At 51.4% G+C, this 20,820-nt stretch overlaps 1 protein-coding gene across 1 annotated transcript in view; it reads right to left on the reverse strand.

The window, feature by feature from the left end:
• Nucleotides 1–18,542, reverse strand: part of UROC1 (urocanate hydratase 1) — a 45,416-nt gene extending 26,874 nt beyond the window's left edge. Inside the window, exons 1-8 of the mRNA XM_034997352.1 lie at nucleotides 18,306–18,542; nucleotides 8,783–8,913; nucleotides 7,573–7,666; nucleotides 6,588–6,647; nucleotides 6,135–6,263; nucleotides 5,948–6,009; nucleotides 1,919–1,985; nucleotides 1,689–1,832 (exon numbers count right to left, since the gene is read on the reverse strand). Of these exons, the coding sequence (XP_034853243.1) occupies nucleotides 1,689–1,832; nucleotides 1,919–1,985; nucleotides 5,948–6,009; nucleotides 6,135–6,263; nucleotides 6,588–6,647; nucleotides 7,573–7,666; nucleotides 8,783–8,913; nucleotides 18,306–18,431 (813 nt within the window). The 5' untranslated portion in view covers nucleotides 18,432–18,542. The remainder of the gene's footprint in view (nucleotides 1–1,688; nucleotides 1,833–1,918; nucleotides 1,986–5,947; nucleotides 6,010–6,134; nucleotides 6,264–6,587; nucleotides 6,648–7,572; nucleotides 7,667–8,782; nucleotides 8,914–18,305) is intronic.
• Nucleotides 18,543–20,820: the final 2,278 nt, after the last annotated feature.

Consider the following 20,820-nt stretch of genomic DNA (forward strand, 5'->3'; position numbering starts at 1 on the left):
GTCATAGATGGCACTTCCCTTCTCCTTCCTGCCTTAAATGGAGATGGGCTAGGCTGGGGCTGGAGCAGCCATTTTGTATCCATGAAGGAAACCCAAGACAATCGAGAGATGTTGGCCTTGACATCACTGAGCTGCTGGACCAATGCCAGCACTGCTGGCTGTGTGAGAAAAATAAAACCCTATTTGTGGAAGCTGCTATAGTTTGATTTTCTGTTACCTGAAGCCAAGTGGGTTCCTAAGAAGTACAAGAATGTATGACACAGACTTAGTATCAACTGAGTGTGAATCACAGAAGTGCGTATCACCAAGGCTTCTCTTGCTTTCTCTCTCTTTAGGATTACTTATGTACTATTTGGGAATTTTATCACACATATTTACTGAGTGTTCTCTCTGTGGCAAACGCTTTTTGAAGATACAGGGGAACGTAGATGAGGATGAGCGTTGAGGATGCGGCAAGGGGAAGTCAAGGCTTTTTAAAAACATAGGCTGGGGGCGCCTGGGTGGCTCAGTCGGTTAAGCGGCTGCCTTCAGCTCGGGTCATGATCTCTGAGTCCCGGGATCAAGTCCCACATCAGGCTCCCTGCTCAGCGGGGAGTCTGCTTCTCCCTGTCCCTCTGCCCCTCCCCTGCTCATGCTCTCTCTCTCAAGTAAATAAATAAAATCTTTAAGAAACAAAAATAAAAACATAGGCTGCTTTCCTGCAGATTCCTGGGGATGAGCTCTGAGAAAGCTAGTATTAGTTGCTATAACTTATTTTCCGTGTAGGGGCCAAGGGCAGGCTCCCCAAAATGTTCCACTCTGGCATATTGATTATTCTAAATACAAGTTGCTTAAGAGACACCTGTGCCAGGACACTCGGGCCGTCCTCTGTCCCCCTGAAAGCTGGAAATACATCTCCCATGAGAAAGTACCCCCAACCCCAACCAAGGTTTGTCTTAAAGTTCCTCGCCTCCTCTCCTGGGGGAAATGGCATTGGATCAGCAGCCCCCAAGGTTGGGGCATTGGATCAGAAAGCCCCCTCTCAGGTGCCTGGGTGGCTCAGTTGGTTAAGCAACTGCCTTCGGCTCAGGTCATGATCCTGGAGTCCCTGGATCAGGTCCCGCATCGGGCTCCCTGCTCGGCGGGGAGTCTGCTTCTCCCTCTGACCCTCCTCCCTCTCATGCTCTCTGTCTCTCATTCTCTCTCAAATAAATAAATAAAAATCTTTAAAAAAAAAAAAAAAGAAGAAGAAAGCCCCCTCTCACGGACCAGAAAGCCCCCTCGTGGCTTTCTTGGGGAGTGCCAAGGACAGAAGGCTTTGCCTCCCTTCTGTCCTTGGCACTCCCCAAGAAAGCCGTGAGAGCCGCTGAGCATGAGCCGCCTGCACACACTTCCACTGATGCCTGACTCTGACCTGTCTGAGTGGGGAAGTCTATGCTCATTTATCCACATTCATTATCCACCGGCCAAATTCCCGGGATTCGGTGGGATAGGGGAAGCAGTGCCCACAGGTCAGTTTCGCGGGACAGCATCAGCAGGCATTGACCATGGAAGGTGATGGGCACTTTGAAGGCAGCGGGCATACGCTGCCGTGGGAACTCACACTGGGAGGCTTTGGGGCGGCGGTGGCGAGAGAAGAAAGAGCTGTGAGCGGCTCTGGATGGAGGGAGGAAGCCCGGGGGCAGGGACCGGGCTCCTGCCGGGCTCACCTCTGCTATCACACCGATGCACCCCACGATGACTGCAGCTTTGGCCTGAGCGCCACTCATTCCGCCCAGCCCGGAGGTGACAAAGACCTTACCAGTGAGGTCCTTGACACCCAGGTACCGTCGGCCCGCATTCAACACGGTGAGCTGCCGGGAGAAGACGAAGGCGCTTGCTGTCCCCTCCAGCACATCAGCCTCCCACCCCTGCAGCCAGGCGTGGCCCTGTTTCTCACCACTGTGCCGTGGACGATTCCCTGGGGACCGATGTAGCAGTAGCTGCCTGCGGTCATCTGGCCGTACCTGACCATAGACAAGGCAAGGCCAGGGGTGAGCCCAGAGCCAGGCACGGCTTCCACATTACATGGCTTAAAATTCCTTTTTAATTACCCCCAAATGCATTAATACATTTTCCTTCAAAAAAAAGTAAACAGAGATAAAGCTACAGTCCCCCAATTCTGGTCCCCTCTGACCTCCTGGATCTTTTATAACAAATTTTGTTTTATTCAAAATTGTACTATAATTGGTAAAATCACTTTGGGGACTATTGAGCCATATCAGCGGAGGCTGAGCGAGACCCAGCACTTCCACGGTCCAGGCTCACACCCATGTAAAGACACGCACACCACTGTTTAAAGCGGCCACCCCATGAAACTGTTGGATCACCCATCACAGAGGACAGAGAAGTGATGGCAGCATATGAACACAACGAAATGCTACGTGGCAAAGAAAACAACCGAAGTCCTACTGTGTGTCAAGTGGCTCCGTGAAGAAGCCAGACGTGAAAGAGTATGTTCTGTGGGATTCCATCCTATGACCCTCGGTGACCTTCCACTGGGGAGTCTACCTGCTGGAGGGCGGCACGAAGCTGCAGGAGGCAGGGGTGGTGTCTTCAGAGAGGGGCTGGCACGGCACACGCGTGTATCCGAGCTCACCGAGCCACTGTGCCGTGCCTTGGTGAGGCTGACTGCCGCGAAGGGCCCTGGGAGCACCGTTTGCATGTGGGTCACCGTTGTCATCAGTATCAGTGTTATTTGCATAAACGGCCCCACTGCGTAGGTAGCGAGCGGTACTGTGTCCGCGCAGGGCACATCAGCGGTGCAGTCCTTTCCACCACGGCACACACAGATCCTGCTCTTTCCTATTCATGGCTCCGCAGTACGCAATATCAGAAGCCACAGAATGTTCCCCTGCCCCCTGCGGTCTCACTATGCAAACTACCAACACTGAAGTGGCAGTGAGCTGCCTGCTCCCCCTCTCCCGAGGCCCAGCGAAGGAATCAGGAAGGACTAGAGCTGGGTCCTCGGGCGCAAACATTTCAAATATGAATAGATACTCTCAAATGCCAAAGTAACTGTCACCTGCAATGCATGAGCATGCCTGTGTCCATCACTTGATAATTATCAAACACTTGTATTTTCTGGCAATGCAATGGGGGAAGGACTGCATTCTTCTGTTGCCTTAACCTTCCTCTTCCCTGAGGACCACTGAGGTAAGATGCTCCAGGGCTTACTGACGCTTGCTTTTCTCCTTCGTCAATTTCAACTCCCTATCTCTTTTCTACCGGGTTCCTGTCCCCCAGCAACTCTCCCCAGCCCCTCCTCTCTCCTGGATCAATGGTGGATCCTGATTCTTGCAGCTCTGTGCCTGATGCCAAGTCTATCCCATAATTTGGATAAGGCACCAGGCCATGTGGAACCTCTGCATCTTCTTCCAAAAAAGGGGGAGGCATTATCCTTACCTTGGAAGGTTGTCTATTAAACAACATAAAAAACAGTGCTAAGATAATAAATACCCACCCAGGGAGATGGGTGAAACCATCATAACCGCCCACAAGGCTGCATGGGCCCCCTACCCTCTGCCACAGGGTGTGCTCCCTAGTGAGCCCACATCAACTCAAGCAGAGGGCTCAAGGGCTCCCTTTGTGTCACGTGGAAAAGGGTGTCCCTTCTATCATTTCATGAATTCTCACACAACTCTTTGAGGCAGGAGCTATTAAATCCCCTCTTTATAGATAGGATCCAAGTGCCAAGGTTATACAGGGATATGCAGCAGAGCTGGGAACTGATTTTAAATCCGTCTGATTTGGTCCTTTGTGCTCAAGTTATCCCCTGCATGTTGCTCCCAAAATAACTCCTGGAGGTAAAATTGTGGGATCAAGTTAACTTCACTGGGAACTTTGACCCCAGCTGCTAGATGTAGTCCTCCTGGCCACCCCCAGCCTTGCTGTACTGACCTAGACCACCCACAATCTGTGACTGCCTGTTTTCCCACATCCTCCCTAGTACTCGTTGTATTCTGTAGCTTTGTTTTGTCAGCCTGACAGTGAAAAGGCCGGCTTTGCTTCTGTTAGAGGTTCTCAGATCCCGTATACATGTAAACCTCTTCCCACCTCTGTGGGCAATTTGCATCCATTTAGCCAATTGCCCACAGCACCTGGGTCAACCCTCAGGTGTGGCAGACCAGGTCTGACTCTGCAGTTCCACTCTCTTTAAACTTCCATCCTGAACCTACGAAACAGAAGCATACCAACTTGTCCAAAGTCACACTTAGGAGGCAGCGGATCCAGGACACAGATCCTGCCCCTCTGACCTGGCGGCTGCTTCCACTGACACAGAAGAGGCGGTGGGGCCTCCTAGTAAATAATAATAATAGTAACTACTTATGACTAACCAGAAAAATAATTGGGTTTCTGAGCCTCGGTTTCTTCCTGCACAAAATGGACTAAGAAGGGCACCCAGTGCTGAGGCTTGTGTAGAGGACCAAATGTGAAGGTATCTATAAATCTTAAGACACATGGTAGTGACTATTATGATGATTATATTATAAAGTACTAGCCTGAGGCCTGGTTAACTGACTCCCAATACGACAGACCTGATCACCCTTGGTCACTGGTGAGGCCCCTCAAACACCTGAACTCAGGACTGACTCTGAACTCAGGAAATGCCTAGAGGCTCCTGCCTGTCAATTTCCTCTTTTAGAAACTAAGGAAGGAACTACTGGAATGGGAGTAGAAACATTTGAGAACAACCCCCTGTGCAGATGAATCAGAAAGTGCCTGACAGTTACCGCAGCCTCATTATAATATTAAAATCACCCTCTGAAAAACCCTACTAAAAGGGGCCTGCTTGCCCCTGCTGGGAGAGTGGCTTTGGACGTTATTCCCTGTGATGTCCGTATTTCTGCGAATAAAGTGACTTTGTGAGGCAACGCCACCTGGCGTGATCTCTGTCTATAGCTCTCCGAGGAGTGGACCCACTTTGTTGGTCCCAGTAACAACTTCACATGGTTATTAGTCCAGAGCAACACTCCCAGAGATCCACAAAAATATACAGATCAGGACATTCACTGTAGCATTCTTTATAAGCCCAAAGAACTGGAAACAACCCAAATCAGGTGGCAAGGGGGTCAAATAAATCATGCTACAATTGAACACTGCAGGTAAAATACGGGTTAATTAGACTTTCACGTTCCCTTAAATGGAACGATATCGTCAAAGGTGGAAAGGCTAGTGCAGAGGGCCTGCAACGGTCTACCTAAACCTGTAACCATGTGAGCAAGAAATGTTTGGAAAGCCACAGCCTTTACTCGCCTGAAATGGGGAGTATAGGGTGGGAGAGGGATTTCCCTTCCACTGTAGCTCTTTTCATAATGTTTGAGGGAAAAGCTTTCAATTTAGAGCATGCATTAATTTTACGACAGATGAAATGGTTGTGCTCTGTATCTTGGAGTTTGGGTTGCAAGGTGCACACATTTGTCAAACTTATCAAATGGTGCACTAGGATGTGTGCATTTCATGTAAATTTTACTTCAAAAGGAAAAAAAAAAAAACCCTGTAAACAAATACTGAATTCCAGGCCATCATATCTACAGCTTACTTTGAGACGCATCAAAAGCCAAGTTAGTCAGACAGATGGATAGAGGGATGGATAGATAGACACGGGACACAGAGTTTGGTAGTGTGTTAAACACAGAATCTCGGTATTCACTGTTAATTCTTTCAATGTTTTGTCTATTTGAAATTGTTCATAACATAACGAAATGTTGGGAAAAAGCAGGATCCAAATTGTTCACTTGCTCGCAAGTGTATAAAAACTGTAGTATGCATATCCACAAAACCCCTAGGGAATATGTCAACAGGCAATTGTGCTTTGGTGCTGCCATTGTGAGGGTTTTTCAAATTGTTTTTAATGTTGCTACATAGCCACCACATGGCTGAGGTGGAAACACCCTCATATAAACTGCAATAGTGAGATAGGACTTACATTGTAACTCCCACGGCAAAGAGCTTCTCATACTCTGTCCTGGAGGAGTAGTTGGGAATGACCTGGAAAAGAGGGATGGGAGCCAAGGGCTGGGGGCTCACAGAGGGAACGATGGGGAGGCAGGTGTTGGGGGCACCTGGCTCTCCCACCCCAAGGCAGGACAATGCCCAGCTGCCCCAGGACCCACCATCCCATTAGTGATGACCAGCCGGGGGGCCTGGGGGCTGCTCGGGAAGAGGCCCAGTGGGTGTCCACTATACATGACCAGGGTCTGCTCCTCCGTCATCTGCGACAAGTAGGACATTGTCAGCCAGAACTGCAGGGGAGAGGAAACATGGAGGGCTCTGTAAGGGGGGGGGCACGCCGCACCCCAAGTCCCCACCCAGGCCCAGAGAGCTCCCACAGCCCTAGAAGTGCTGCCAGTGCCCCATCCCTCCAGGCCTTCATTACTCTCCAGTGGCTCTTGGTGCCTCCAATACTGCCATTCATGACCTTGGAACCGTCAGTAACTGAGTATCTCCAGTGTTGGCCTCTCAGGCAACAGGGAGGCAGAGACCTGAGTCCTGAGCCCTGGTTGTAAGCTCCTACCAGGCCAGAAGACGTGGGGTGGGGTGGGGGGAAGCCATACAGTCCAGCATACCTGAGCCCAGTTGCTGAACACCTGCCCATTTCCTCCATAGGTCACGAGCTCCTGGGGAAACTGGAGAAGACATGGTATCATCTGAGATGGGGGCCTGGGAGGGCCCCCACCTCGGCACTGTGCTCAAGAGGGCAAGGTGGCTGATGGCCCTTGAAGAAGGAGTGTTAAGGGCAGGGAGAGAAGGCAGAAAGGGCGAGGCCCAGGGAACATTGGCCCACCTGTGACCAGGTAAGAGCTCAGTGTGAGGTGAGGGTCAGACCTGGATCTGGGGTCCCTCTGGGAACTTAGCCCAGGGTCAATGTCAGGGGTCCGTCTGTGACCAGGGTCTGAGGCCAGGGCCAGGGCTGAGGAAGTTCTCGCCTCGAGGTGGAACATTCAAATTCTAGGACCATATTGCCCTCAAGTTTAATACTTGGACACACCCCTGCAAAGGCTATCCTTTCTCAAAATGGGCATCTGACGTACAGCCTGGCCCCCAAGGACGCCCGTGCCGGACACACATGGCCAGACTGGGTGGCATCATCCACGTGTGGCTATCGAACACTTGAACCATAGCTCGTCTGACGTGCTCTAATGTAAAATACACCCCGACTTCAAAGACTTAGTAGGAAAAAAGGTTGTAAAATATTTCAATAATGTTTATACTACAGGTTAAAATGATAATATTTCTGGTACATTGGGATAAACAAAATACAATAGTAAATCTGTTTGTTTGTTTTTTACTTTTTCATGAGGCTTTTAGAAAATTTAAAATGACATGTATGTCCATTATAGCAATGTTGATGCTGTGTGGTAGTCACAGAAGATACAGCCACTGGGGGAAGCTGGGAGCAGGTTTAGTGGTCCCCTCTCCACTATCTTTACAACTTCCTATGAATCTATCTTTGTTTCTAAATCAAAAGCTTAAAAGCATTATACGTATGTCTTGAGTTACGTTTCTATTGGGCAGTGCTGGCCCCAGGCCTCAGTTTCCCCCGGTTGTTACCTGGGCCACGGCAGGGTCCAGGTTGTTCATGATCATGTGCATGATGGCTGCAGCAGCTCTTGTCCGGCAGGGGTACTGCCCGATCGGGTAGGCCCTGCAAGGGGAGTCCAGCCACCAGGTGTGACGATGGGAGGGCACCAGGCTCCCTGCCCGCTGAAGCTCAGGCCCACGCTGGCCACAGCCCAGCACCTGGCCACGCAGGTGTGGACAGCCAGACGGCATCCTGCAGAAGTCGCCCGGGAGTTGCCAGCAGATGGCAGTTCCAAACCATCCAAGCCAGCCCACTCTGGTGCTCACGTTGTTCCCCTCCCCTGATGGGGAGTTAGGTCCCTACCCAGCTGCACCACCCCTTGTCCCCACTTGGCAAGGTCCAACTGGGAGAAAATGGATGAAGCAAAGCTGATGTCTGCCTTCCAGAAGCCTCTACTCCAGATGGAGTTTATTCATCTCTTCTTTCCTTCATGCCACCAGTGCTCCTGGGCATCAATTCTAGAGCAGATGCCAGGCCGACAGGCCCTGACAGGAGTGAGGGGATGTGGCTCCTACTTTATGGGGAGAATTACATTCCCTGGGGTGGTTCCAGACAAGTCTGGGCCTCAGCATATTCCAGAACAGTGGTGCTTAGAGTGTGAGCTCTGGGTGGGGGCAGCATTGTCTGGGAACCATGAGAATGGCAGACCCTCGGGCCCCCACCCCCCAGAACTGCTGAATCCACAATGTAGGGTGAGGCCCAGCCATCTACCTCTTTTTTACAAGGCCTCCAGTGCCATGCACCGTTCAGCCTGAGACCCCCCTAATGCGGAACCTAAGCTGTTTGAGAACACTGACAGAGCCATCCCTTTAAAGCTCTCCTCATCTCTCGGTAGGACAAGGCATGAAGTTTAGGAAAGGGATTTCATATACAATTTGGCTCCAGAATTGCTCAGGATTGACTCCCCAGGACGGTAGGTCAGAGACACCTGTCTGAAAAGGATTCCCTCATCTCCTGGCCAGGCTGGCGGCTGTAGCCAACTCGAGGCTACAGAACCCCCACAGACGACAACACGGCCACCCCCCCGCCCTCTGTGTGAGGGCTGTCCACTCAGCTCGCCACAGCTGTGGGCCTCCTAGTGTGGATAGCCTGGATTCCCCCCGGCTGACCTCCAGCTCCGTCCCTCTCATGAGCTGCCCACTCGGGGCCCCCTTTGACGCTGCACCCCCCAGCACTGACCTCATTTTCATGTCAGGGCAGAACCGGTACATGTAGATATGCCCATACAGTCGCAGCTCCTGGGCAAACTCAGGGGCCAGTAGCTCCTGGACATCTGGGGGGAAGTAGCGCAGGGCATTCCTCAGCGCCAACTGGGGGAGGAGAAGGGGGAGGGGCAGATGGAGGCGGGCGATCTCCAGGCCAAACACTGTGAGGCCATCCCCTTTCCCTACTGAGATTCGCCTCTGCTCCACTGAGAAACCTATGCCCCCACCCAGAGACTACCTAGTTCTCACTTCAAGCCCATCTACAATGTCACCTCCTACAAGAAGCCTTCCCTGATTGTCCTCCCCGCTTCATGTAGGCAGATCTCTAGTCCCTGCATTTGTTTATCCCAGTCAAGGACCAGAGAGAGAGGGGCCTGCCCTGAGGCTTGCAGCTACAGTGGGAGATGCAGACTCAACGGTGGGGAAAGCAGATCTGCCAGGAGCCCACGGCCAACTTGTGCAAGTGTAGAGAAGCAACACTGCATCAGCGCCCAGCTTGGCAACCAGCCTCAGACAATGCACAACTGCACAGTTGCAGCTCCGGAAGTGAGATCCCTCCAGATCCAGGCAGGCCTGGGGCAGAGCCTGGAGCCAGGGACAGCAGGCCAAGAGAAAGAAGAAACCTTCCCAGGGCTTCTCATCCAGACCAACTCCCAAACCCTCTTGTCAATCCTCCAGACGTCCCTGAGGGTCCTGGTCCTGGCGCAGGGCCTTGGCACTTACCCTTCCCTCTGCCTAAACCCACTCTGCCACCCTGCCTTCTCTTGGAGGGTCTCTTCCTCTACTCAGGCCTCAGTCCAGATGCCCCTGCTCTGCAGTGGGCTGCCTTGACCTTCCCCTCTTGACTCCCAGGCTCTCCCCCTGCCTCTGTCTCCTTCCCAAGCTTTTCACTGTTGGATGTTCTAGGGGTTGCTTGTTTTATCGCTTACAATCTGTCTTGCTAAGTTCAAGGAGGGCGGGAGTCCTGGCAGACCCCTTCATAGCACTCTTCCTTCCAACACCTGGACTAGAGCCTGGAGGCAGGCAAAGTGCGAGAGGGGACCAAGGTGACAGCCTGGTGTCTGGGTGGATGTGGAGGCCATTTCTTCAACCAGCTGACCCTGGGGCACAAAGCGCTTTGGGGGTGGGGAGATGAGGAGCTGGGTGTGGTGAATTTATTCCCTCATTCACTCAGTGCCTATCTGCTGAGGGAAGAGGTGGTGTGATACTTGAGGAAGATAGGTGGGCTTTGGACACGGGGAGGCAGCAGGTGATGGGAGAAGACGCTAGGGCCCAGGACTAGGTATGCCAGCATTTGGGCAGGGACAGAAGTACTACCAGGGAGATGGCACTGGATGTCTAGCCAGGAGCGCAGGTGCCTGGGGCAGAGGGCTAGGAGCAGAACCACCTGTGCAATGCACCCAGAGGTCCAACGCTGCCTGGGTAAGACACACCCAGGACTGAGGGACGAGGGTGTCACTGGGGCCTTAGGGGCTGGGTGGGATAGGAGGAAAGAAAGGAGATGGGTAATCAGGAGGCAGCAGATGGCAAGAGAGGCCATAAAGAAAACCCCAGCTCAGGGCGTTAATTTTCATGTGGAAAAGACATGCATCATCCCTTCTCCCTTGGAAAAACAACTGATGAGAAATAGGAGTTTCTCCCTCAAGAAGAGTGGCTAGGAATATGCTGCAGCAGGAGGGTCTCACACTCCAGCAGACGTCGGAATCACCCAGAGGGTCTGGTGCAGCCTCTGATCTGCGTCTCTGACCAGTTCCCTGGTGCTGCCACTGCTGGCCCGGGGACCCCATTTTGGGAACCACTACAGGGTATCAACGAGGATAAACCATCCACAGCGACATGCAGCGGCCGGGCAGCCTCTCCCAACCTGCTGTTGAGTGAAAGAAGCCCACACTTAAGGGACACACTGCATAACTCTGTTGATAGGCCAAGCCACGCATTAGACGTCAGGACAGAGGTCCCCCTTCAAGGCCCGGGTCTGTCCCCCTCTCCCTGTGCACCTGTGACATTCACATCTGTGCACACGTGGTTTTGGCTGCTTTCTGTGCATGTACACCTCAACACAAAGATTACTGTTGTTTTCTAGCTGGTGTAGAGCTTCTCATAAGAGCTTTTCAAGTGAAACTGAGCATTTAAAGAGAAGTTTCAAAAGCAATACATAACACACACACACACAAAATCTACACAAGACTTGACCTTACTACATAGCTCCTAATGTATTCTATCCTGTTCTAGTTTCTTTTATTTCATTTTCTAATACTGACTGCAACCCCCTAAACAGATTTCACAACCCGCTAACGGGGCAGCACAGTGGGAATCCGATGTCCTCACAGCAGGGCCGGCTTCACTTGAACTTACCGAGGTCCTGGACTCAACCTTGTCAAATTCTATGATTTTTAAAATGTATCAATTGATAGAAATAACTTGGCCATTCTTCAGAATGTCTTTAAACGCTGTAAAAAATTCAGCCTGTTCTGAAGGAAGAATGCATGTATGCCATACACATAAAGGGGATTCTGGCAAGTTCCTGAATCCTAAATGCAGCACAAAATCTCTGGGTGCCATATTTTCCCCTTGCATAAGATTTCCATTTTATGACCATTGAATTTTTCTTTATCCCCGAAATTCACTAATTTAGTCTAGATATGTCTTAATGTCAACTATCCTACATCAGATTTTCATTTTTTTCTCTTTCCAGGATAAACTGTATCTTTTTATCGACAATTTCATGTTTTTACTTAGTTCAGGAACATTGTCTTCTATTATAGTTTTGTTCGATAACTTTGTCCCCTATGTCTAGAGTTATGTAATAGACATGCAGTAAATATTTCTTGTGAAAAAATTCACAAAGCAGCAGATCTGTTTGCTGGCCAGGATTCAATGCTCCAAGTCTCTTATTGGGAGCAACTCTCAGCATTAAGATGAGAAAATGGTGCTCAGACAGGTTGTATCTGCCCAAGATCCCACCACAGGCATGAGGCAGGACTATGGGGGAGCCCAGGTACCCAGGGACCTTGGGGACCTCTGCAGAGTAGGCTCAGTGAGGAAAGGCTGGGTGTAGTGACAGGGTCGGCGGCCCCCTGAGAAGCATGAACAGCAGCCAGAGCTGAGCCTGCCCCTGGCCCTGCCACCTACTGTGTGACCCTGGGTTGCTCACCCCTGCCTCAGGCTCCTCATCTCTTGGCATGGCCTACTCAGCTGTGTAGTCAAAAGGATCAGAGGAGAAAATGCGCACTGTCCAGCACACAACGCCTCTACTCACCTGCTCTTTTAAAGATCCCTAAACCAGAACCTAAGGAGTATTTCTTGCTTCCTCCCTAACCCGGCTTTGTAGCTTCCTTGTTTAGAGGACTTTGGTCTATTTTAAGATATCACAACACCCACGGGGAGAGCCAGCAGGCACCCTACTTGGCAACTCACGTCCTGGGTGGTCAGCTGGCATGCTAATCACAGGATGTGACCACGAGTACTTCAGTTCTCCAAATCTCAGTCTACATCAGAGGGTCTGCTGTGCAGCATATACAATGTCAGAGGTCGGGACGCCTGGGGGGCTCAGTCGGTTAAGTGTCTGTCTTCAGCTCAGGTCATGATCCCAGGGTCCTGGGATCAAGTCCCACATGCTTCTTCCTCTCCTTCTGCCCCTCACCCTGCTCATGCTTCCTCTCTCTCTCTCTCCCTCTCTGTCAAATAAATAAATAAAATCCTTAAAAAAAAAAAAGAATGTCAGAGGTGAATTATCATTGGTGAAATTATGGCCCATTAATCATATAATACATGTTCTAAGTGGGTTCTTATTGATAAAATCAGATGTATTCAAGACACATAAATTGGAAAGAATATTCTAGACAACTCCCCACTCCCACCTGGCCTCAATAGGCCTGAAAATCTAACAAACTCAGTGGCCTGTTCCCTTAGGGCCAGAGGATTAATTCATAGAATGTCCCGGGTTTAGTCATCAGGTTGGAGAATTCTGGATGCCTAATGGTGTGGTGGGCAGAATAACGGCCCGCAAAGACGTCTGCACTCTATGCCTTGGAACCTATGAATACGTTAAATTACAAGGCAAAACATGTGATTTTGCAGATTAAGGATTTGAGGATGGGAGATTATCCTGCATTACCCAGCTCAGCCCTATATATTCACCAGAGTCCTCGTAAGAGGACTCTTTTTCTCGTAAGAGGACTCTTTTTCTGAGTCAGAAAAAGAGATTTGAATTGGCTACGCTGGTGGCTTTGAAGATGGAAGACAGGATGAGGCCACAAGCCAAAACCCGCAGACAGTCTCTAGAAGCTAGAAAAGGCAAACAAAGAAATCCACCCCCACTCCACCCCCAACCCCCCGGAGCCTCCAGAAGGAATGCAGCCCTGCTGCATATATTTTTTAACTTGATATTTTACAATATATTTAATGCTACTGAAAATATATCACGAACTTTTGAGACATGTAAACATAAACCAGGACAATCTCATGTGTAATATTTGCGCCCCGAAAATGGGAATCACAAGACTCAATCAGAGAGCAAAAGAACAAGCAAGATATCAATATCCTTGCATATACATTAGTGTTGCTTGCCTGTGGCCCAAGGAAACCCATTTCAGATTTCTAACAGCAGCCCTAGGAAAATAATAGACAGGGACAGAATCCTGTCTTGGGAACAGTGGTACTTCTGCCATAAGCAAATCTTTCCTGGGTCGTGGCTGATCACCTAAAAGGATACCAGCCTGCGACATTGGTTAGCTCACAGAACAGTGTGTGTGTGTGTGTGTGTGTGTGTGTGTGTGTGTGTGTGTGTGTGTGTGAGAGAGAGAGAGAGAGAGACAGACAGACAGACAGACAGGGAGAGAGAGAGGAGAGGGAGGGGGAGAGAACTCGGCTTAGGCCTTCCTTCCGTCCTAACTGGCACCTGTAAGTTTTTGACTTCACTCTTTCTGTCAAAAATCATGGCCATGATCCACCTGGCGTGGCCTTGTTTGAATCACCCCAGTCCTCGCACCCACTCTTGCTCAGGCTTCATTAGGCCAGCTCTGGCCTGAACTGGAGCAGGACCTCCTGGGTCTAAACTGTGGCTCAGGTGCTTCCTAGCTGCGGGTGGGGCAGCCTCTGCCCAGGCTGCAGCTACAGTGCTCTGGCTCTTCAGATCTCGGTCTATCCCAGAGGGGTGGCTATGGGGCACCCTTCAAGTCCCTGAACTTCAGTCTCCTCTCCTGGAAAATGAGCACAATAACAGCACACACGTCATAGGCTGTCTTGGCGACTAAGTGAACAGAGTCTGGCACATACACGTACCATGGGATTGCCAGCCATCAAAATAATCATCTCCCACACTCATGGCCCTCCGTGCTGCCAATTCTTTCTTCTAGTTGGGCCTCTTGCCCACCCTGCCCTTTTAGGAAATCTGTAGAAACCTTTATACTCTCTGTGGGGAGTATTGTTAAGCAGCAGGTCATGCCCCTACTCAGAAACCCTCAAGGGATACCCATTACTCATCTGATAAAGTCCCCACTGCTTTTGGCTTTCAGGGTCCTCAATAATTTGGCTGGGCCTGACTCTCCAAGCTCCATAGCCAGCTTGGACCTACACGGGGCCTCCTTCACCCCCATGATACTTTGGACAGGCCCTTCTCTGCATGTTCACTCACTGCCCCCCTTTGTCTCCAAATGGCCTTCCTTTTAGGATTTCCCAGTCTAAGAATCTTGACCATGTTGCCATGACCACCTCCTCCAAGAGGCCCTCCTAGGTTTCTCCTGCCCACTAAACTCTTGTAGGATTTGGTTGGAGCACTTAGCATAGACTCTTGCCTGTTCATTCAACCAACAAGTACTGGTGTCACTGAAGACCCAGGAATGAACCCAACAGATCCCCACTCTCAAGAAGCTCAACATAGTGTGTTATTAGTGATGGGAACATGGACACAGGTGGGAGGTCTTCAGGTCTGGGTATCTGATGTCCAGAATAGCCCCCGCAGGTGGGGCAGGATTTGGAGAAAAGGTCACTAAGGGTAGTTGCGTATGGCACCAGGGGGTGCTAAAGACATTTCTAGTAGAGCAACTGCTCCTATGACACGACGAAAATTTCCCTCTGCACTATAGAAGCTGTCCTGTGTTTGTGCTGAGAATACACTGACTAAAATTATAGCCAGACCATACTCCATATTTAAACAGAGAAATCTACTTAAAGAAGAACAAAGAGTGAAGCGCACCCAAGTAATGAAATACTGCGCACCAGTTACAAGTATGGGACAACTCTAAACTCACCAATAACGAACACCTAAAAAAAACTGACGTGTATAGAATGTGTCTATATTCTTAAGAAGGACACACACACATTTTGTATGTACACAGAATGTGTGTGGATGATATGCCAAAAAATGGCCATGGTGACTCAGGAGAAGTGGGGAACTTCCACGATTATAATACTTGACTTCCTTATCTGACAAAATTACCTGGAAAGTTTATGTCAAAAATCAAAGAGACACATTAAATTTTGAAAGAATTGAAAACAAGCTGAAGGAAAAGTATAAAGCGAGCTGCTGGTGAAGTCACTGGGTTTGGGACTGCCTCTCATGTTTCTTCTCTAAGGGGAGTGTTCTCACACAGGACGCTTCTGTGACTGGTTTGAGGGGTTTCCCCACATGACCAATTCTCCCCACCAGCTGGGGGACCTAAGATTCTATTCAGTTCTGACACCATCTACGCGGAGTCAGCTCACACCGGGAGCTAACACACTGAGTCCCAAAACCTGCCCCTCCCACTTCAGATGCTGGTCACACATCCCAGGCTTGCACTTGTACTTCTGACCAACCAGCTACATATCAGGACTCCCACAGCCTCCTTCCTTGGGTTCCTAATTTGCTAGAGCAGCTCAGAGAACTCAGAGAAACATGTCTACTGGTTTATTATATAATAAGGCATATGAGAAAGGATACAGATGAACAACCAGACGAAGAGGTACACAAGGCAAGGTCTGGGGAAGGGGCGTGGAGCTTCCATGCCCTTTTAGGGCACCACACCTGCCCCAGCACTTCAGTGTGTTCAGCAACCCAGCTCTCTGAACCCTGTGGTTAAGGGATTTCTATGGAGGCTTCGGCACAAAGCATGATGGATTATTAACTTGATTTCTCACCCCTCTCCCCTCTCCAGAGAATGGGGGGTGGGGCCCAAAGTTCCAAGTTTCTAATCATGGAATGGTCTTTTTGGTGACCAGCCCCCCCTCTAGGAGCCCACCCACAGTGGCTTCCTTAGAACAAAAGAGGCTCCTATCACCCAGGAAATTCCAAAGAATTTAGGAGCTTTGTGTCAGGAACGGGGGTCAAAGACCAAGCATTAGCAGGAAGAGGGGTCAGGGCAGAGGTCAACATACATCTTTCTTACTGTTTCACAAGCACCAGTGGAAGGCTGGCTGACCCTGGTACCCCAGGGAAGGTTTAGCGGCTTCAACAGTCCAAACTCCCAGACCTGCAAGTAGCCCCTCCTCCAGGGGTTTTGTGTCCTTCAAGCAAATGGCGACATACCCAGGGCAAAGATGAGGTGACCAAGCTCCTCAGCTCCTGGGTGCCCTCCTCCCAGCACAAGAGGCCATCACACAGCCCTAAAAGTATCACCTGAGGGGCGCCTGGGTGGCTCAGTCGTTAAGCGTCTGCCTTCGGCTCAGGTCACGTTCCCAGGGTCCTGGGATCGAGCCCTGAATCGGGCTCCCTGCTCAACCGGAAGCCTGCTTCTGCCTCTCCACTCCCCCTGCTTGTGTTCCCTCTCTGGCTGTCTCTCTCTCTCTCTGTCAAATAAATAAAATCTTAAAAAAAAAAAGTATCACCTGAGATGGGCAGGTGGCAGAGCCCTCCAGGCCCTCAAGGTCAAAAGTCGAGGCCTTAGCACCCAGCGGGGAGGTGACCCAGGGGGAGGAAGCTTTAATGACTACCTTGACGTAGTTGGGCTGGGCGAGATAAGCACCGCCCCATAAAGGGGGTGGAGCCAGGCCCAGCGCCCCGCCCCCAGCAACACCCCGCACTCCCCTGCGCCCCGCCCCCACCCTTCCCTGGCGCCAGCTCCGTCCAACCCCGCCCCAGAGCCCGCCCACGCAACACCCCTCACACCCAGTACCCCGCCCCCACCCTTCTCCTAACTCCCGCTCAGCCCAGCCCCGCCCCAGCGCCCCGCCCTCAAAAAACCCCTCACCCCCAGCACCCCGCCCCACCCTTCTCCTGTGCCAGCTCCGCCCAGCCCTGCCCCAGAGCCCCCGAGCGCAACACCCCTCATCCCCCGCACCCCCTCCACCCTCTCCTGTGCCAGCTCCGCCCAGCCCCGCCCCCTCCCCGCCCCAGCGCCCCCCCCCAGCGCCCCGCCCCCACTTTGTGAGCAGCGCTGGGCAGAAAGTTTAGGGGCAGCCGCTGAAACGCAGCAGTCTTTATCTGGGGTGGGGTTGTGTGATTCCTTTTTTAATGTTTGTGCTTACTTATATTTTCTTTTTTTTTTTTTTTAAGATTTTTTATTTATTTATTTGAGACAGAGAGAATGAGAGAGAGCATGAGAGGGAGGAGGGTCAGAGGGAGAAGCAGACTCCCCGCCGAGCAGGGAGCCCGATGCGGGACTCGATCCCGGGACTCCAGGATCATGACCTGAGCCGAAGGCAGTCGTTCAACCAACTGAGCCACCCAGGCGCCCTGTGCTTACTTATATTTTCTATCCCCCCCACACACACACACTGTTCCTGAAACTCTCTAGTAATTCTGAGTAAAGAAAAAGGAGACTACTGTTGATATAACCGTGCCACCTACTTCATTTCATCGGGCCTCCACCACCGCGTGGTGTAATTATCCACCCCGCCCCCCCAGCTTACGAGGGAGACAAGTGTGCTCCCAGACGGTCAGACCTGCCCGGGGTGCTGGCTGGAGCGCCCCCAGTCCCAGGCCGTCTCCGGCCGGGCTCTCGGGGCTGTGGGCGACGGTGGGGACACCTGGCTTCCGTCCTGTTCCTACAGGCGGAGCTGGCGCCAGCATCATCGCGCCCCCACTGCCGTTCTAGCCTTCCGCTGTAAACTCACTGCAAGATTTGCGGGGAGGGACACAGGCGAAGACAAGAGCTGGCTTCGTAGATTCAAAGTCGTGTGCGTGTCTGGGGCAGGAGGGTACACCGCGCTGCCATGCTTTTGGGGCACTTCGCCCCGGCTTCACTCCTCTGACTGAAGGCAGCCACAGAGCCGCTGCTTCCTGGCTGAGTGACCTTGAGCCTCAGGATCCCCACATCAGTAATGGGTACCCTAATCTTGCACCCAAGGATGGCCGTTGGGGAGAGAATGAGGAAGTGGGTGGGCCGAGGGTGGAACACGTTGGATCCCCCTGTCCCGTCGACACCCCCTCGGGAGCTCCTGGCCGGCAGGGGTGGGAAGTTGAGTTGAGAAGCTGCAGCTCCCGCAGATACAGCAGGAATAGGAAATGCCCACCCGGACCATCTGGAGGGCACCCAGAGGGCAAAAGACCCCGGCAGGAATGGGGCCCGACTTCTTACCTGCTCCTCCGCGGGGCTGAGGCCGGGGGTCCTGACCGGTGCGTGGGGCACCCCAGCCCAGCGGCGCGGGTTCTCCGGGAGGGGCTGCAGTGGCAGGCCGGAGCATAGTGCCTGGAGGCTGGACATGTCTGGCTGAGACTGAGACGGAGGCCAGCTCTGTGGGGAGGCCAGGCAGAGACTGGGCAGTCATCGTCCCCCTGGGCGGGGACCTCCCGCTCCAGAGCCACCTCCTCCAGCCCCTCATTGGGCCCAGGGCCCGCAGAAGGAGCCAAGTATAGGTCATTGGGTCATTGGCCCCTAGCCTGGCTGCCTGCAGTGTTGACCTGAGGTGGGGGCAGTGCTCTGGGGAGAGGCAGGCTTCATGCAGGGGAGACTGCTACATAGGAGTCTGTTTGTCCTGTTAGTGGGGTGTTGGCCTTGAGGGGTTGCGTTTTCTAGGACACAGCTTTGGAGAGCTGGTGGGGCTCTGATGTTGGGGTTTGCTTTGGCAGTCTTACCCCAGGCAGGCGATGTTGGGTTGGTATCTTGATGATGGGGAGCCATGTGATACTGGAGCTGGCACAGAATGCAGGGTCTGTGCAGAAGGCAGGCAGTGCTCCTTGTACCCCTCCTCCCTGCCACCCATGTGGAGGGCATGGCAGAAGCACCCCCAGCAGCAGGTGTACCTTCCTTGACTCCCAATGAGGTACACACTGCTTCATCCCCTTCCCAAAGCTCTCTGTGAAGGGCCCACCTGGAGATGGCTCTCATCCTCGATTTCATTAACAACTTTGCAAGAAAGTGCTCCAATCAGTCCTGTGCTACGGATGGGGAAACTGAGGCCCTGGTCTAACTCACGGCCCCGAAGCGACAGCGATAGAATCCTGGTGGTCCCGGGAAAGCAACACATCTGGGTGGTAATCCAGCTCAGTTGCTGACCGGCCCTGTGGCCTTGGGCTGTGTCCCAATCTACAAAAGTGGGTGGTAATTTACCACTCAGGCTGCAGGAGGCACAAATGAGTTGCGTAAGCACCCAGTGCAGTACCTGCACAAGGCAAGGTTGGTAAAGAACAACAAACATCTTCTGAGTGCTAACGCTTCTGAGCACATCACGTGATCCAGTTCACTTTGTCGCCTCATCGGCCCTGTGGAGTTCACTGTCCCATTCTATGGATGTGGAAGCTGACGTGGAGAGAGGTGGTGGGAACTGTCTCAGGCCACCCAGCTGGTCATTGGCGGTGCTAGAATCTGAACCCTCAGAACCCAGAGCTCTGGCTCTATACACGCTCCCGGCCACTCTTGCAGTCTCCCTGGCAGACCTCATCTTCTGATGGCTCAAGGTAAGCCAGAAATCTTTTTGTGAGACCTCCTCATTTTGGAAATGTTTGCAATCATTTAAAAGATGGTTTTAAACATTGTGCCGAACAAGATGGTGGATTTTATCAACGTCAACGAACTGGTTGTGACCCTGCGCTGCAGTTTTGCAAAATGTTACCAATCCGGGGGCGCCTGGGTGGCTCAGTTGGTTAAGCGACTGCCTTCGGCTCAGGTCATGATCCTGGAGTCCTGGGATCGAGTCCCACATCTGGCTCCCTGCTCGGCAGGGTGCCTGCTTCTCCCTCTGGCCCTCCCCCCTCTCATGTGCTCTCTCTCTCTCATTCTCTCTCTCAAATAAATAAATAAAATCTTTTAAAAAAATTAAAATAAAAAAATAAAATCCCTCTGCCTCTCCTTCTATGCCTCCCCGCACTCTCTCTCTCTCTGCCTCTCTCTCAAATAAATAAACAAAATCTTTTAAAAAAAATTATTGAGTTGTTGGGGCGCCTGGGTGGCTCAGTTGGTTAAGCGACTGCCTTCGGCTCAGGTCATGATCCTGGAGTCCCGGGATCGAGTCCCGCATCGGGCTCCCTGCTCGGCAGGGAGTCTGCTTCTCCCTCTGACCCTCCTCCCTCTCATGCTCTCTGTATCTCATTCTCTCTGTCTCAAATAAATAAATAAAATAAAATCTTAAAATAAAAAAAAAAAAGATGTTACCAATCCGAGAACTGGGCACATGGGATTGTTTCTTACAACATGAATCTACAAGAATCACAAAATAAATAAGTTAATTTTAAAACATCGTACAAGCTATGTAAAAGGATGAGGAGGTCAGGGATGTTACATATGCCAGACTGACTCTATCACTCACTAGCTATGTGTCCTTGGACAAGTTACTCAGCCTTTCTGTGCTTCAGTTTCCTCATTTGTTAAATGAAAGTAATAATAGTACCTACCTCATGGGATGTGTCCAAGGATTAAATGAGAACACATGTAAAGGTCTTATTGCCTGTTACAGAATAAACATCTGCTAAGATATTGTTAGTTTTCCAATTGTTGCCTGTATCAAAAAGCAAGGAACAGAGCAATGTATGTAGTACAGAAAATAAAGAGAAAGTGTGTGTGTGTGTGTGTGTGTGTGTGTGTGTGTACACCACAAAGAACTAGGGAGGGAAGGAGACTTTTCACTGTAAAACTCTGGCGCTTTCAACATTGTCAG

Source organism: Mirounga leonina, unplaced genomic scaffold, assembly GCF_011800145.1.
Source record: "Mirounga leonina isolate KUSES-001 unplaced genomic scaffold, KU_Mleo_1.0 Mir_94, whole genome shotgun sequence".
In the NCBI taxonomy this organism is placed as follows: domain Eukaryota; kingdom Metazoa; phylum Chordata; class Mammalia; order Carnivora; family Phocidae; genus Mirounga; species Mirounga leonina.